The 19,452-nt window shown below is 38.7% G+C and overlaps 1 protein-coding gene across 1 annotated transcript in view; it reads right to left on the bottom strand.

The window, feature by feature from the left end:
* Window positions 1-19,452, bottom strand: part of DGKH (diacylglycerol kinase eta) — a 204,228-nt gene that overhangs the window by 102,481 nt on the left and 82,295 nt on the right. The window contains exons 3-4 of the mRNA XM_023208912.1: window positions 8,856-8,966; window positions 6,798-6,878 (exon numbers count right to left, since the gene is read on the bottom strand). Of these exons, the coding sequence (XP_023064680.1) occupies window positions 6,798-6,878; window positions 8,856-8,966 (192 nt within the window). The remainder of the gene's footprint in view (window positions 1-6,797; window positions 6,879-8,855; window positions 8,967-19,452) is intronic.

A 19,452-nucleotide genomic window follows, 5' to 3' on the forward strand; every position in this document is an offset into this window, starting at 1 on the left:
CTATGAGGCAGGTACTCTTGTTATTCTCAATGACTGGTGAGGAAACTGGGATTTAGAGAGGTTAACCAATTTGTCCAAGGTCACATTAACTGGATGTAGCCAAGTCAGGATCCAAACCCAGGCTGTTTGACTTTCATGGTCTAAGCTCCTATCCTCTACAAATGGGATAAATAAAATAAAATAAAAAAATTCTGGGGATAGACATATCCTGATAAGTGAGGAAAGAGAGCGGTGTTTGAGGAAGAAAGAGAACAGCAGAGGCAGAGACTACCCAGATAGAAAGTATTCTGTCTGACTGGAAAGAGTCTCGGATTAAACATCAGGAGGTCTGGGAGCCCTTTCCCAGGGTAGCACTAGTGTGACCAAAAAGAGATCAATTCTCTCTAGCCTCATCTGGGAGGAATACATTCACATACAGCATAGGGTTATGTTAAAGATAAAAATGAAACTTCCAAAACACCATGCAGATAGTAATCAAATTTTTTAAATGAATTTTTTTAAATGAACGACAAAAAAGAACATTTTATTGATTTAACCATCATAGAAAATGCCATGGTAGAACTTAAACTACAAATAAATTATCATTTTTTCTTTTTCTTTCTCTCTCTCTCTCTCTTTTTTTTTTTTTTAGAGACTGGGTCTTTCTCTGTTGCCCAGACTGGAGTGCAGTGGTGCGATCTTGCAGTGACTCACTGCAACCTCCACTCAAGCAATCCTCCCACCTCAGCCTCCTGAGTAGCTTTGACTACAGGCATGCACCACGACACTCAGTTAATTTTTTCATTTTTTGTAGAGATGGGGTTTCGCCATGTTGCCCAGGCTGGTCTTCAACTCTTGGGCTCAAGTGATTCTCCCACCTCGGCTTCCCAAAGTACTGGGATTATAGGCATATGCGACCATGCTGGGCTTGAACTATAAATATATTAATAAACATTAACCTAAATGATGTCAAAAATTGTCCTTTTCCATTCCCTGATCACATCACTGTCGCCTAAAATCACAAAAAAATACTTTCATTGTTAGTAAGTTTTATTATGGCAGAAGACACTTGTGAAATCATAAACTCAAACCATGGCTAAGATTAGCTCAATTTGAGTCAATAAAAGTATATATACAAATTTGTCATATCTGTTTCTTTCTTTTTTTTGAGACAGAGTCTTGCTCTGTTGCCCAGGCTGGAGTGCAGTGGCACAATCTCGGCTCACTGCAACCTCCGCTTCCCGGGTTCAAGCAATTCTCCCACCTCAGCCTCCCAGGTAGCTGGGACTACTGGCATGCACCAATACATCCAGCTAATTTTTGCATATTTAGTAGAGATGAGGGCTTTGCCTAGCCTCAAGTGATCCACCTGCCTGGGCCTCCCAAAGTGCTGGGATTACAGGCATGAGCCACCACACCCAGCAAATTTTTGTATTTAGTATAGACAGGGTTTCACCATGTTGGCCAGGCTGGTTTCCAACTCCTGACCTCAAGTGACCCGCCAACCTCAGCCTCCCAAAGTGCAGGGATTACAGACGTGAGCCACCCTGCCCAACCCATATCTATTTATTCATATTGTAAGACCTGGAGCAGAAGAATCTAGCAATACTGTGTGGCCTATAAAAACTGAGATAAATGGACATTTTTTTTTAAGCCACTAAGTTTGTGGTTGGTTGTTCTACAGCAGTAGAAAATTAATAGAGTACCTGAGACAATTTAGATAACAAAAAAAAACAGTTATTAACTCCAGAGTTGAGAGTGAGAGACTGCACAAGAAAGGAAGAGTAATCATACTGTGCGTAGGTTTTACATCATGTCCCCGATCCTCTGACACGACTGTCTTAATGTCTGTGGCCCCCTCGAAGCCTGGCCGGCCTTAGGGACTCACTCATACCCAACTGAACGTCACAGAAATGACACTGAGGAACTTCCCAGGCTAGGTCAGTCACTGCCCTGATCTCTAGAACCCATTTTACCAGAGAGTTCAGCACTGGATTTTCAGGCAAAGCACAGGTTTTCCATTTTCCGTTTCCTATTTATGTAGTTTCCATCCACTATTGTACTTTGTCAATATATCACCCTTAGAAACTTCAGCAAGAGGAGGGATGGCTGAAATGAAGCAGAATTTGGCCATTCCTGGATCCTCCAGCCATAATACACCAAACTACACCATTAGCCTCTGACACAAACCAGCCACAATAACAGCATCAGTAGCAGTCACAATAATTGAGGAAGGTAAGATATTTAAATATTTAAAGAGAGGAAGGTTTGCCAATAACTGGTTGAAAACATGTCTCTTGCTCCATTTTATACCCTGGAAAGTTCTACCAAATTCATTTGCTCTAAAACCCTAAGCAATCTGCCTAACTTTTTAGTCCCTACATCTGTTTTTGTTTCTTTGTTCTTTTTTTTTTTTTTTTTTTTTTTTTGAGACGGAGTCTTGCTCTTGCTCTGTCGCCCAGGCTGGAGTGCAGTGGCCGGATCTCAGCTCACTGCAAGCTCCGCCTCCTGGGTTTACGCCATTCTCCTGCCTCAGCCTCCGGAGTAGCTGGGACTACAGGCGCCCGCCACCTCGCCCGGCTAGTTTTTTGTATTTTTTAGTAGAGACGGGGTTTCACCGTGTTAGCCAGGATGGTCTCGATCTCCTGACCTCGTGATCTGCCCGTCTCGGCCTCCCAAAGTGCTGGGATTACAGGCTTGAGCCACCGCGCCCGGCCTGTTTCTTTGTTCTTTTATTTTGCTTTGTTTTGTTTTAGAGACAGGGAATCACTTTGTTGTCCACGCTGGAAAGCAATGGTGCAATCATAGCTCACTGCAACCTCGAACTCCGGAGCTCAAGCGATCCTCCCATCTCAGCCTCTGGAATAACTGGCACTACAGGCACGCACCACTACACCTAGCTAATTTTTGTATATTTTTTTGTAGAGAAGAGGGCGGTCTCACTATGTTCCCCAGGCTGGTCTCAAACTCCTGGCTTCATGAGATCCTACCACCAGCCTCCCAAAATGCTGGCATTATAGGCTTGAGCCACTGTGCCCAACCAGTCCCTATATTTCTAGTCCAATAAACTAAAAAAATAGTATTTGGTTGAATGAATAAATTTCTTGAAAATATTTCAACAAAAAGTCTTCTGATGCCTAAAATAAACTTTCATCTTATTAGTTAAAATCAACAAAAACTTATGGATAAGGCACCATGAGATAAAAAGGTATGACAGAGTCCCTATCCTCAAGGAGATTATAATAAAAATAAATAGTAAAAAAAAAAAATTTTTTTTTTTTTTTGAGACAGAGTCTTGCTCTGTCACCCAGGCTGGAGTGCAGTGGCACAATCTGAGCTCACTGCAACCTCCACCTCCCGGGTTCAAGCGATTCTCCTGCCTCAGCCGCCTAAGTAACTGGGACTACTGGCATGTGCCACCGTACCTGGCTAATTTTTTGTATTTTTTTTAGTAGAGACAGGGTTTCACCATGTTAGCCAGGATGGTCTCGATCTCCTGACCTCATGATCCACCCGCCTCAGCCTCCCAAAGTGCTGGGATTACAGGCGTGAGCCATCAAGCCCAGCCAAAAAAAAACTTTTTTTTAGACAGGGTCTCACTCTGTTGCACAGGCTGGGATCATAGCTCACTAGAGTCTTGAACTCCTCAAGGAATCAACCACCTGAGTGGCTGGGACTATAGGTGCATGCCACCATACCCAGCTAAGTTTTGTATTTGTTGTAGAGATGGGAATCTCACTATGTTCCCCAGGCTGGTCTCAAACTCCTGGCCTCAAGTAATCCTCCTGCCTTAGCCTTTCAAAGTGTTGGGATTACAGGTGTGAGCCACTATGCCTGGCCAAAAATAAATACTTAACTAAGTATAAGGCAGCATATGCTAAATTCTGTAAGAAATTCTATAAGAAAGATCACGTGCCGAGTTGAAGGGCCAAGAAAGACCTGTGTAAGGATTTGAGTAATTTCCTACTCCAAAACCCTAGACTTTGTCTTCACCTGAAATTAATGCATGCTTCAAATCTTAAATTTGAAACCCTCTTTCAGATTAAACTCTTAAAGGATACAAAATTCTAGCTAAATAGGAGGATTAATTTCTAGTGTTCTATAGCACCGTAGGATGACTACAGTTAACAGTAATACATTATATAGCTTCAAATAGCTAAAGCAGAATATTGAATGTGTGCAACACAAAGAAATGGTCAATGTTTGAGATGACGGATATCCTAATTACCTTGATCTGATCACTGTACGTTACACGCATCGAAACATCACTATGTATCCTATAAATACATACAATCATTATGTGTCATTAAAAAATAAAGAGGATTAAAAAACAAACAAATAAATGTTGATTGGGGGGAACCCTTACTCCCCCTCCATGAAGCTCCAGCAGAGAGAGGATTATTGTTCACTGCCCAGGGAAAAGCAAGTGGCTAATCCTACTAGTAGGACTGGTGAAGTTCTTTCTACCTCACCCTACCCCATCTTCAAGTGGGAGAAAGAAGGAATAAGCAACGTTTTGGCCTTAGGTCTCCAACAACTCATCAGAAGCTCTGTATTTAGTGGTTGTTGAATCCTGTTCAGCCAAAGCTGTCCCCTGCTCTGTACTGTAATCTCAAAAACTGAGAAGAGCAGAGAGATGGATGATTTATCAATCCGTCAAATATCTAGCAATCCCTTTCTCTTTCTGTTCAATATGCCCTATAAACCATCAACCCTGGATCAATTCATTTGTTTGTTCTCTACTCCCACTTAAAGAAAATGTTATAAGCACAGGGAGTAACGACATTACTAAACCTGATCTCCAATCTTTGGTAGACATCACTCACTACTTAGTAATCATCTATAGGTCCCTGCTCAGTTTCGATTCTCTGTTTCTACAGAACCAACTATTCACCATTCTCAACTTTCACTCACAGCAGATAACCTTATCCTTCAATTTCACTGAGAAAACAGCATTTGGTTTTGAAATATATAAACTTCCTGGCCACGCCTGCCTCTGTAAGCTTTCTGTCTCCCGTTCGACGCTGGTCTCTTAACCTGCGCTCTGATTCCTACGCCCGTCAGCTTACTCAGCAATCATGCTTCATCAGTCATTCCCTCTCTCTCGAGTCTTCAACTTTTGGTTCTAACTATTCCTCCTCTCTTCATATAAATGCATTCAAAATCATTTTTAAAACACAACAAAAGAACAACAACAAAACTAAAATTCTCTTCTGGCCGAAACATTTTACTAGCTATCTTTGTTCTCCTTTTAACAGCCAAGCTTTTAGAAAACAGTTACCTACCTTATCTCTGCCTGCCTTTCACTTGCATTCACAGTGCAGCCTAATGCCTGCCCCCAGCCCCACCCCACACTGAAACTGCTCACATCAATGGGACCAAATGACCTCCAAATTAACAAATTCAACCATCACTTTTCAATTCTTCTTTGACTTGACCTCTCTACAGTATATGACACGTCAAAGCATCTATCTTGAAACTCTCTTCTGCTTGGTTTTTATAACATCACTGACTCCTGAGTCTCCTTTACTTAAGAATGCTCTGAGTCTTTATTGGTTAAACCTTGAATTTTAACATTTTCCCAGGACTCTATTCTTGGCTTTCCTCTTCTCAGACTAAACTCTCCCTGGGGGCTGGGGGAGATGGGGAGGAATATTTACACTATGAATTATCCCACATGCCCATAAATCAATAAGGCAACATCTGAATTCATCTGTGTCCTCTGTTTCCCCCACCCTTACCAGTGCTCACCTCTATCATGGCACTGCTGTACACCTGTTTAGCAGTCTGTCTCCCCTGCCCTGGCATGCCTAGGGGATGCACACTGCACACTGCTGTCAGGAGCAGTAGCTTTCCCGGGAGGACTGGGGGTGTGGATGGGAGTAACAACAGAGCAAGAACAATGCACCTTTGAGGACCTAGCGAGTATGTAGTTATAAAAAGTAGCCCACAGGAAAATGGGCTGAACAATGCCAGGAATATCTTGAGGGAAATTATATACATACACATTCACCTCTGAATTTCTTGTGCTTAACACATGGTGGGAACTCAATCCATACTTTGTGAATGAAAGAAGTTGGAAAAAAAATGGGTTATAATAAGCTTTGAAGAATTGGTAGGATTCTCACAGCGATAGATGGGGGAGGAATCACTGAAGTCAGAGGGAACAGGAAAAGCACAGGCACAGGTAGAATTGCTGCACTGGTGGGACAGAGAAGGACAAATTAATTGTCCGGTAATACTAGAATGCTGAGGCATGATCTTACAGGATCTGAAGACTGAGTTGGGGATGCCATTCGCAGGCAATGTGGAACCAGTGACGCCTTTTTAAGCAACGTGATCTGTGATCAGAAAAGAAGAAACTGGAACAGAGCTGTCGAATGAATCACCTAAGTGAGAAGTGAAGCCCTGAACTACAGCAACTGCCTGAACGATGGCAACTGGGGTGAAATGGAGTGAAAGCAGACTACATAGAGAAAATATTATTTTTAAGACTGAAGGTAAATACACTTTTTAAATATTCAAGAACAATGGAATTAATTGAAGTATTAATTTAAAGGAGGTGAAAAACTTAAAGCATTAAAATTAAAAGGGAAAAATTATAAAATTTTTAAAAAGTATATTTAACTCCAGCTTAAATGAGTCATAACTGGTACTGGGTGTTAGAATATACAGTGTATTTAAAGTTGATTGTGTTGGTAGGAACTCCAACATGCATAAGTTAACAACAGTTTGCAATTGAACAGGGCATTCTGTACGTGCTTAAGAGAGGTCATTCTATAACTTTTGAGAAGGGAGTTAGCAGAATATAACCATACCGTGAAGCTGTTGTTAGCATTTTTCGTGCTTGCTTCAGCTACACTAGCATCTGAGAGGTCAACTTCATCAAATATCAGAGACTGTTAATGAAAAAAAACATATAAAGACATTAGAAGAAAACCTAACTCAATGCTCTTCAATACATTCTTTCAATACAGGAATTAGGAATAGAAAATGGGGGGAAAAAAAGTTAAGTTGGTGGTACTCTCTGCAATTTCTTCCTAGAAAGGAAAAATAAAAGCATGAAGTACAACTAATTCATAAAACCCCAACTGAAAAGGACTTTAAAGACCTCCTGGGAACACCATTTCAATGCAAATATTCTGTGCTCTCTGGAAGCATAACAGCTACCACTTATGGGGAACCTGCTGAGTGTGTGGCATACACATGCACAATGCAATCTCTCTGAAGCTTGTAACAGCTCTGCCAGGGAGGCAGAGGCAATATCATTGTTTCCAGGCTTGCAGGGTGAGAGCTGAGAACTAGTCCTGGCTTAGCTCACGACGAGTAACTGAACCTTGTGAACCTTATTTTCCTCATCTGTAACTATGTGTTCAAATGAGGTAATGAATTTGCTTTGCAAGTAGCAGATGACCTTTTCTGTATACTCTTAACATGCGAAGTAGCAAGAAGGAAATCCTAGTGAATAAATGTAGTCTTCCCACTTTTAGTCACTCATTGTTCACACTCATTCAGCATTCTTCCAGCAAGGCAGGCGTAACGGTGCACCACTAGAACTGCGGAAACTAGAACTTGAAGTAGTTGACAGTTGGACTTGACACCGAAGTAGACTGTAGAACTAGCCTACTTCAGTTCAACCAATCTGACTGTAAGACTTGTTCATTGACTGGAAGGAATCTACAGTCTAGCACAGGAGATTAAATAGACACAAGTAACTTTAAGGTAAGATAGACAAGAGTAAAAGAGAAGAAATACAATGAAATGCTATAGAAGGTCACAGATGATTAATTCAGCAGAGAACTGAACTCTCTCTCTCTTGTGAATCATGGAATAAGGAGTATTTGAGGGGATCTTGAACAGGGAACTTTGTCAAGTGCAGATGGAAAAGGCAAAGTCATCATAATGATGGTAGCATGAGCCCAAACTGGAGGCTGTCAAATAGCCAATGCTGTCTAGAGATAAATGTGAAAAATCAGGATGGAGCCAGATCAGGGACAATTCTGAACATAATGACTTGTAAAATAAGATTATTTTACATGGTTATTACTTCTATAGATACATAAACTCAGAATTAGGTTTGTTTGCTTGTTTTTACCTCCTGGTGTACAATTCTACCAATTATATCAGGAGTATACATTTATAAAAATGAAAATAATTGATTATTCAACTGGCACAGTAGCCAGAAATCCTAATGTTTATTTTTGAATATTAAAATATGAGTTTTTACAAATGGCTTCTCCCAAAACTGTATTATTATTATTTGATTCAACTGTTACGTAAAAAATATTTTAAGTCTTGATTTGATTTCCATATGATTTTTATTCCTAATTACCAGCATACTGGAGTGATTAGTTTACGTCAGGTACCATGTAAGCTCTTGATGTGTATTTTCTCCTTTAAGCCTCCTCTCAGCAACACGTGCTGTCCACAGCCACTCCACTGGAATATGCTGGAAGTGGGATATGAGCTCTCGTCTGAACACAGAGCATGAATTCTTAGCAACTACAGCAGCTCTCTCTTTCTCTCATGGTCAGGGAAAGATTTACAAGGTAAAAGGTGGAAACCAAAAACGTTGTGTTTATTACATCTAATAAGGTTACATTTAACGCTTTATTTTAATTGTCAAGAAAGAAGAAAGGAAGAAAGAAATGAAACTATACTAGGGCCTTCTTAAAAGATTATTCTTAGGGACATGTTTTGGAACTGACTCAAATAGACCCGCTTGGTATGGGGTCCACGATGGATCACATTTACATTGAATTCATGTAAGAGCACAATGCTACAGTGCATTTCCAAAACAAAAACAGCTTACAGAACCAAAATTTTACATCCATCCACAGTCTCAAATGCTTGAAACTAGTATTATCTCGAATTACCTTTGAGTCCTTTGCGTAGTAAAGGGTGCGGCCTCGAAGTTTGAAGTATCGCTTTTTCCACCTTTGGAAAGAACTGGTTTGCTTCAATAGCGGTCCCTCTTTAATACTGGTCTAGAGAGAAGCAGAAGCACCATGACACGGTTACAATGAAATTCAAACCCAAATGAAATTCAGAGCCAATGGTGCATTTTCGTTAACATTTGGAATAATATTTCTCATGCCTTACAAATTACAAGAGAATATGTTACTCTCATCACAGCTTTGCATATATGCAAAGCCCCAAAGAGCAAAAGTGAATTTGACATGGTTCCCTGCCCACAAAGAATTCATGAGTAATAGGCAAGACACATGCACATACACTGATACTTGCAATACAGTGTTATGTGCACACTGCCTTGTATATTGTAAGTATGGTGGAGGTGCAGTATAATATGATTACGAAAGAGCATAGGTCCTGGAGCCAGAAACCTTGGGTTCGCCTCCTGGTGCCACCACTTAGTAGCTGGATGATCTCAGGCAAGTTACTAAACTTCTTCATGGCTTTATTTATTCATCTGTAAAATGGGGATGACAATAGGACATACCTTATAGGGTTGTTGTGAGAAATAAATAAAAAACACATTAAAGGACTTAGGGCATGGTGTATAGTATGTGCTCATTAAATGTTAGCTACCATTAGCCAGGTGTTATTTCTAACATATACACAGTACTGTGCAGGTGGTCCAGAGAAGGAAGCATTAGCTCATCTCAGAGGGAGTGAAAGCAGTGTTCCCAGACAAGGTCCCAAGGTGGGTCTTGAAGGAGTTTATGATGAGAGATGGGGGAAGGACATTTTAGGTGTGTGCAAAAGTAGAAAGGTTAAAACATGGATATTTGGGGCATCTGCAAAGAGTTTTCTGCTATAAATGCAGTGAAGAGTTTGCAAGAGGGAGCAGAGGGAGATGCAGCTGGAGGAGGTAAGCAGGGATGCTGTCGCCCTGGGCCAGGCTCTGGTTAAATGCCTTAGGTATGCTAGCTCATTTCATTTTTGGCAGCAAAATACTTTGAACCTCTTTGACCTCATCTAGCGTTTCCCTCTCTTGATTTCCTCCATCACAACGGCTGCTTTCTTCTGCAGTGGGCCTACAAACTCCTGCTGTAGGCTGGCACTACCTCCCCTCTCCTCTCTCAGATATCTCTCTGGCTGTCCTGTCCCCTTCATCCACTTCAGGTCTTGACCATCTCAATGAGACCCACCTGAGTAACTGCGTGTTTCACACTGAAACTTGTACTTGCTCACCATATTTTCCCCCATCCTGATCTTATTACCCACCCCACGAAGTACTTTCCATCTTCTGACACATAATGTCATTTACTATGCTTATTGTGCTATCCCTATTAGAATATAAGGTCCCTGAGTTTATTATATTTAAAACAGTTAAATTTAATGTTTCATTTTAATTGGATGGAAAGAAAGGAAAAAAGAAAGCAAACTACACTAGAGCCTTCCTATAGGATTACCTTAGAGGCCATGTCACAACACTGGCTCAAATAGACCCCCTTAGGATAGGGTCCAAGATGGATCACATTTATACAGCATTCAATAAAGAGTTACAGTGCTATAGTGAGCCTCCAAGAGAAAAACCGCTTGTAGAACCAAAATTTTAAATCATCCCACTGGATTGCACACTGACAATATATCCAGTGCCTAGAACATTATCTGGTTCATATGATAATGAGATCTATACGAATAAATGGCAGGTGCTGAGATCATATCTCTGATTCCACCGTTCATTTCCAACTTTTACACAACATTATTTCTTACTACCATAAAGACATAATATATTGAGAAAAGTTTGTTGTCTCCAGTAAGACAGTTAAGTTGCATTAATATTTACTTTGAATTTCAATAAGAATTTTACTCTACAGCTTGCTCTAAGACTGTCTTCCTGGAACTGTTGTGGAATCATTACAATTTAATCGTAACAAAACACTTTTGAAAGTCAGTACCAAAGAGCCAATTTAGAGTCAGACAGACAGATTTCAAGCCAGGCTCCAGCATACAATAACAGTGTGAACCTGGACAAATTACTTCAACTCTACACCTCAGTTTTCTCTCCTAAAAATCGGAAATAACAATACCAACTTCACAAGTTTGTTGCATCTTACTTAATTATAAGATAATGCCTGTAGAGCACTTAGCACACTGTCTGGGTTAGAGAAAACATTCAATAGATGGCAGAAAGTGTTATTATTATGATATCATTATGCTATTAAGTCCGGGGAGTGTTTGCCAGGCATCAAATTATAAGAGCTTTTTGTAAGAAGTAAATAAGTGTTTGCAGCCACTGTCAGGACAAATAACAGCTGGAGTAGGACTGTATCAAGAGAGGAGGTTACAGGAGACAAGAGTCAGAATATGCTGGACACAACAGGGAGTGTGCTTTTTCTTCTAAGTGCAAAAAGCTAGTGGAATGTTTAAGGCAGAAAAGTGACAATGGGGAAACGGGTGAGAAAGGAGGTGGTGACTCGAATGGCAGCCACGGTGGAAAGCCACTGCCTTAGACTAGGGTAGGGTCTAGCTGCACATCTAAACCAATTACAGCTGTTGGAGTCCACACAGAAGCAATGGTGAGAGAGGCCTCCTGAGAGGAAGCAGTGAGAAAGGCCAGATGTCGGGAGAAATCTTGCCCTTAATAAGCTTCATGTGGCAGCAGCTAAAAGTGCTCCTGGAGTGAAACTCCAGGCCCCATTTTGCACAAACTCTTAAGAAAAATAATTTAATGCCAGCATTCTAAGGCCTCCCTCCCCTGCCTTTTTTTTATAATTGCAACTCATTTTCTATAGTGTAAACCACCATTTCAATGTCCTACCACATGGCGCCAGCTTAATATATACGGGTGGGGTAGGTCATCTTCGATCATCTCCCCCGTCACCAGAGCCCAGGACCCACGTAAACACAGGGCAAACCCTATCACCAAATACACTGTTACCACCACTCACTGTAGCAGGAATTAAGAGGTCCCCAAGTCTCACTCCAAAGCCTACTTATTTTTAGCAATATTTCATAACATGGAATCCCAATACAGAAAGGAAACAACACGTACAGCAATTCACACTGACTTATATTCTATAACTATCTTTTTATTCCATAAATCACACTGAACTTTTGCTTATAACAATAAAAATTAAAACATACTCCTAACAAAGGTATTTTTAAAAAGGGGGAAAACATAAATAACAATATAAATTTTTAAATAAGTCAAATTAATATAATTTAAATCTATTGAGGCTGAGAGTGTTAATAGTAAGTGCATATCAGTATTAGCTGCATGTCAAAATTATCGGAAATATTCAGATTTATTATGTGACATTTATACCAGAAAGACTAAAAATCCATATTTATCGTCTAATTATTTGTATCTTTTAAATAGTCATACATCTTAGGAATGCACCCCTGAAATAAAATCTATGTTATCACCAATTAAGTCAGAAATACAAACCAAAGGAAACAACATTACAGGAAAGAAAATGTACAGCTTTACTGAGATATCATGATCGTATTAGAAACTGCACATGCTTAAAGTGTACAATTTGATATGTTTTGACATACAAATATGGCCATGAAACCACTACCATAGTCAAGATACTGAACATACTCGCCACAATCAAAACTTCCCTTGTATCCCTTTATAATCGCTGCCTGTCCCCAGGCAGCCACTGGTCTGCTGCCAACAGCTGCTTCACATCCTCACCAACATCCAGTCAGTCACTTTAATTTTAGGCATTCTAATAGGTATACAGTATCTCATTGTGGTTGTAATGTGCGTTTCCCTAATGACTACTGATTTTGAGCATTTTCCTGTGCTTATTTTTCACTTGCACATCTTCACTGATGAACTGTCTGTTTGAATCTTCAGTCCATTTTTATAATGGAATTGTCCGTTTTCCTATTTTTGCATCTTAAATAACCTTTACATATTCTAGATGCAACGTATTTATCTAACATGTGATTTGCAAATATTTCTTCCCAGTCTGTGACTTGTTTTTTCCATTGTATTCATGGCATCTTTTGAAGATCAGAGGGATCCTGAATTTGATGAAGTCCTATTTATCCATTTTTTTCTTTTATGAATCACGTCAAATCTAAGAAAGCTTTGTCTAACCCAAAGTCACAAAGATTATCTTCTATGGAAAAACATTATTTGTACATGCATGACTATTAACCTCAACACAGAATCTAGTCATTCTAATTTTCAGCTGCTCTGTTACTAATTTCCTGTCTACATTGCTTTTTTTTTTTTTTAGAAAATATGAACAGGTATAATTATCTAAAATATTGGTTTGTAGCAATTACTCTGCAGATAGACACTATTAGAGGAACATCATAAAATGTATAACTTTTTGAAATTTATAATATACATTTTGCATATCTGTAAAGAGGCACCTCCATATCTGCGGAATTAGTGACTTAATGTAGCTAGTATGTAACTAAGGAACAGACCACAGTTCTCTACGTTGGCTTTTTGGTAGCAAATGGTTAAAGTACAAGCTAATCCAAATCTCTGTCTTTTCTAAAGTTAGTCACATCTTTTTATAAGGCTAAAAAATATTGTGGTCTTGGATCATATACATTTTTTAGTCAAATCAAAGAACGCCTTGCAAAATTATTTGGCTAAAGTAATTATAATTCTTAGTGAAAATTCATGTTTAACTCCAAAACATGCCCACTCTTTATTACATTCTCTGAAGACAAAATTTCCTATTCATCTACATAGGTGGAGCATATCTTCTTGATCCATGTTTCAAAATATGTGCACATATCATATGCAATGACATGATATGCTAAAAGTCTAATCTAAAAAGCTTTCCCAGGACCTGTAGAAAACATTAAGAATTATGAAGAAAGACTGACACTGTCTGTTATAATTTGATGTCCCCTCTGAAACTTACATGTTGAAATACAATCCTCAATATATCAGTGTTGAGACCTACAGCCTTGAAGAAGCTATTAGGTCATGAGTGCTCTGTGTACATGAATGGATTAATCCATACATAGAGTAATGGTTAATGGATCAATAGGCTGACATGAGAGTGGAACTGATGGCTTTACAAGAGGAGGAAGAAAGATCTGAGCTAACACAAAAGCATGCTCAGCTCCCTCACCATGTGATACTCTGTGTTACCTTGGGACTCTGCAGAGAATCCCCGCCAGGAAGAAGGCTCTCACCAGATGCCCAGCTACGCCCTCAGACTTCCCAGCTCTCAGAACTGTAAGAAATAAATTCATTGTCCTTATAAATCACCCTGTCTCAGGTGTTCTAAGCAACAAAAAATGAACTAAGAGACTGCCACTCTTTATGTGGCATAATGAGATGCTAAATCTTGTGATGACATCATGAAGCACTCATGCCCTCTCCTTCCACTTTCCTTTCTGCCTTCTTTCACCCTTTAGCTTCCCCCATTGGTCAACAACCAACATATAGTATAAAAGTTCACCAGATATTATGTAGTCTAGCTACAAAGAACTATCATATCCCTCATCAAGAACCTAACTGGGGTAGTGGGGAAAATTTTTCAAGCTGCACTTCAGAAAGAAAAGTCTGACTTATGAATATTTCAAACACAAATGGTCATTAGTAATGAGAAGGTCCTTATTCTGGCTAACTGTGTAAAGGACTCTTGAGGGAGAGACTCCATGGCGGAGGAGATGTATATTCTTCATTCATCACACAGACAGTATCCACTAATGAAGCTCCAAGTGAAGGACTCTCTGTGTCCCAGGAACTTGGGTTCCAAGTTAGAACTAGGAGTACATCTTTCCATAGAAACCATGTCATAAATTTGCCTTAATGCTTAAGTCCCCATGCTATTCTCTCATGTGTCTAAATCCCAAGGATACCAGTTGCCTAATACTTCTACGGGTGTAGTGGTGAGAAGGAATGAATCCTGACACAGCTGCAAAAAAATAAACAGGAAGGTCACCGGTAAATTAGGAGGTCAATCTCAACTGAGGATAGGTTTTACCTGCCTTTTGCCCTAGCCTGGATTATAAACTACTTGGAGTCCAGGAGGTCTATCTCATTTGTCTTTGTATCACTACTGTGAAGGTTCTATAATTTATGTAAGTACAGATGCTCCTCAAGTTACAATGAACATACTAATAAACTCATTGTAAGTTGAAAATATTGTCAGTCAAAAATGCGTTTAACACACCTAGCCTACTGAACATCACAGCTTGGCCTAGTCTACCTTAAATGTGCTCAAAACACTTATGTTAGCCTACAGTTGGGCAAAATCATTTAATACAAAGCCTATTTTCTAATAAAGTATTGAATGTCTCATGTAATTGAATACTGTACTGAAAGTAAAAACAGAATGGTTGTATGAGTACTCAAAGTACAGTTTGTACTGATTTCACATCATCAGAAAATTGGAAAATCATTGAGTTGAACCACTGTAAGTCAGGGAATGTCTGGTGTGTGTGTGCATCTGTGTACGTGTGTGTGTGTGTATATGTGTGTGTTTAATACATATTATTACTTTCATAGAAAAATGTGGTCTACGTTCCTAACAACCAGTTCATAAACAAACTACTTCTGGAACAAAGTCTAGTTGTGAATTGGGGTCTGCACATAAAAAGGAAAATGGGCAAACTAACATCTGTGACAGTGGTTCATAACTTGGTTAGATCAAGATGCCTTTTCAGAATCCGTTGAAAGTTGTGAATACTATCTCTCCAGAAACATGCGTGCGTGCACGCACACACACACATAATACACACACTGAAAATTACATACAGTTTTAGAGGGTTCATGAACTTTCGAGATCCACTGTAACTAAAAATGATGGCCTCCATATAACAATAAATTGGATTAGTGTTTTGGTGGTTGTTCTTTAAATAATTCGATTAGTTTTTTTGGTTGTTGTTTTGTAAATAAATCAGTCCTTAATATGGTTATGAGTAACAAATATTAATTCTTTTAAACTTTCTCTTCAGTTAGCTTAATGGTCTCCTATACCATTTGAAACAGTATAATTTGATATTACTTGAGGTTAGAGAGCAATAACTAAAAAATTTTGAGTTCCAATTTTCTGTTGCATTTTCAGCAGTAGTTAATAATTATATAACCAAACATATCCTAAAATACACAGGCATTTCCTAATTCAAAAGTTTGAAATATACTTATTTATTCAATTTGAAAATTTTACTTTTGAAGATATACTACATAGTTATTCTTCCCAAGATCATTAAACATTATTTTATAAAAATGAAAAGTTTACCCTAAGAAAAATTAATTTGAACTCAAATGTTCATCCCTTCAAAACACAAAAGAATACATTTTCATTCCATGTTTTCAGTCCTAGATTTTTTTTCAAACCAAGATTGGAGCTGTAGAATCTCTGGGTAACACATTATTTTCACTTTAGACTAGGAAAGCTCAATTAGCACCCACACCTCAATAACCTGAAATAATCAAACAACGGTTCAGAGTCTTTAATGTCCTATCCAGTTTCATAGCTCACTGCTTCATAAAGTGTGCACTTGTGACTCATAAAAGGACACTACCATACAGAGAGGTCAAAATATAATGTGAGGAAAATATAACCACAGTGGAAAGGAAGTATCAAAGGTTGTATTACCAATATTTTAGTGAGTTATTCTTCAAAGAAAATTGATTCATCATTTATGATTAAAAAGAGAATGTGCAAAAAATAAGAGATATAAAAATCAAGACTTAATAGTATGTTAAATAATTAACCTGATCAGAAAGAAATATGAAGCGTTCATCTAAAAATATACAGATTACATGGCACAATGTGAATATACTTAAAGCTACTGGAATGCACATTTAGAAATGATTAAGATGGTAAATTTTAGGTTATAAAATTTTTACCATAATATAAATACTTTTTTTGAAAAGAAGAGATTACAACACTGTTAAATGTCCCAGAAAGTCCTTGGGATAAGAGCTAAAAACTTTTAAGAGGGTAATGTAGCTTCTAGTCTAACAAAGTTAGTGAGAGAAGGAGAAAGAAACTACATTGAATATCATGGAAGAGCCATCTCATCGTGTCCAGAACTCAAGACTTATGGCCTAGCACTGACCACAGGACTGCTTTTTGGACCAGACTGCAGATGACCAGTAACACCATGGGAAGCCACCTCAGCTAAGAGGAGGTCTCTGAACTTTGTCATGTGACATCATGCTAGTCTTCTGTTACTCTAAATCCTTTCCTCTTCTTTCAGATGCTTGCTCAGATTCATTTGCATACGAATTCTTTATTTCTTTTCCTGAAAATGCCTAAAATATGCAGCCCAGTCATGCCCATTCAATACAGTCCTATTTCAAGATGCTTTGAGGAGAAATACGGGAAGCCTGTTGTCACTGCCAAGGGGGATTAGGGAGAGTTATATGGTGAGCTGCATGACTGTAGCATCTGGTGTCACCCAAGGTAGGCAGCCCGTAATTCTTAAATCCAAATATAGAACATTAAAGTGCTATAAAAATATATCTTGGCCAAAGAATAAATCATTTGGAAATTCAAACGGCAGAAGTGGGTGTATTCGGATTTTTGTAAAGTTCTGTTTAAGGCAATGGGGAAGAAAAGTTAATGTTTGGTCTATTTATGTCCTAAAAGCACGGTTTTAAGGAAATGTAAATAACCTACTTCATTCTCCCATGGTTATGTGGGTAATTTCCTAAAATGAAAATCTAGTTAAATTACGCCACCGCTTCAAGGCCTTCATTAGTTCTCTTCTGCCTTCCATATAAAGTCCAAGCTCCTACATGTACCATAGAAGGCCCCTATGCAGCCCTCCAAATGCATGGCTTGCCCCACCCAAGCTCCTTCCTCTGCCGTCCATATCCTCTGCTCCATTTGTCTGTCTTGAAATCTATTCATCTCAACATTCATCCAGCACCATTAGCCCTGGGAAGGCTTCCTTGACCCTGCAGGGGAAGGAAGAAGCCACCACTCCCACCTTCGGGTCTCTAACACATCCTTATCCTGTCTGTGTAACAGCACCTATGACGCTGAACAGTGTCCATCCACGTGTTTATGGTCCCACCAGGTCACGGCCTTTAAGAGGGCAAAGACTGCATCCTCCCCATTTTTGTAACATCACCGTCTATGGTGTTAGGTCACACATCAGAGGGCCTCCATAAATAAATGTTGGTTGACTTGACCTAAACAACTTTTAGCGACAGTATAAAATAGTATGTAAGGTGACTGTGCATTTGAAAACAAAGAAAAAAATTAGAAAATGGGAAAGCCCTGGGCCCCTGATTGAGGGGAAATGGTATCAATAAGTAAACAAGAAACACAGGCTGGAAATGCTTTTATGGTTTCCAGGGTTCAGCAGATTTGAGGCTGTTTCTTTTCACGTGTATGAAAACGGACACAATGCTCAAAGGCATACGTCTAGGGGGCAGAAAATGTCTACCCCGATTTTTTATGAGAATATTGTGCATTTAGAGATGTTCCTTATAGAGTCATTTTCAAAGCAAATAATTTATGTTTTTTCTACAGAATTATTACATTCTTCAAATCTTACATAAGCATGGATTAATCTCCTGTGATGTGTGACGCGGTGGTGTATATATAAGGGTGTATAAGATGTAGTCCTTGCCTTCATGAAGCTACAAACCTCTCTGTGTTACAATATACAAACAGCTAATTTGAAATTCTTGAAGAAAAAAAAAAGACAAAAACATTATTGCTGTCCTCTAAAAGATGCGATGAAAAAGATTTAGCTGGGAGGCAGTTATTCACATGAAAGTTAATCCTCAAAATAAACTTCTGTTTATGTACGGCTAAACAAACACTTCTTATAAAAGAACAAGCATAACCAAAAAGTGATTAATTTGTAACAGCTCTAGCAAATATAATTATATAATCAAAGTGTGGTTAAGAAAAAAGCACGTGGCTCCAAATATTTCAAAATAATGAGTATACCAAGTGAAGAAACAAAGATTCATTTTTTTAAATCATGCTATTATATTCGATATTAATGTTCAACCAAAATAATAAAGTTAGTAACAAATATAAGAAATAGTTATAATCAGAGTTATGGTTAAGAATCTGTTAAAAACAAGTATGCTTTCGTTTTATTTTGTTCACAAATTCTAGGATGAGGCATAAACTCTCCCCTCCTCCCAAAAAGGGCTTAGAAACATTTATATTAACTGCCATTTAGTCATATAATCTGTCACTTAACAGGTTTAGTACTACCTGACCCTCGTGAAAAATCAGTAAAGCCACATAGACTCCAACTGGAATCTAATAACCTAGTTTAAAAAAATTAAAAGCAAAAAGATCAATGAACCTGACTTTGAAAAATCATTTTCAAAAAATAAAAGCGTTACAAGTTGAACAAATTCTTATCTAGCTGGCTTTCTGAGACTGTTTTTAGTCCAATGTCTTAAAGCTAGAGAATTGCTCATTTCATGCCCTTTGCTTAAAGAAAATAAAGGTAATTTCTCTTTTAAATTATATACACACATGGATGCTCCAGGATTTCACCTAAATTTTCAGAAACGCCTTTGTGTCACAAGTTGAAGCTGCTTAGGTGGAAAACCACTTTAATGCCCCAAGGAGAATGCAACTTTAAATA

This window comes from Piliocolobus tephrosceles, chromosome X (genome assembly GCF_002776525.5).
Source record: "Piliocolobus tephrosceles isolate RC106 chromosome X, ASM277652v3, whole genome shotgun sequence".
In the NCBI taxonomy this organism is placed as follows: Eukaryota; Metazoa; Chordata; class Mammalia; order Primates; family Cercopithecidae; genus Piliocolobus; species Piliocolobus tephrosceles.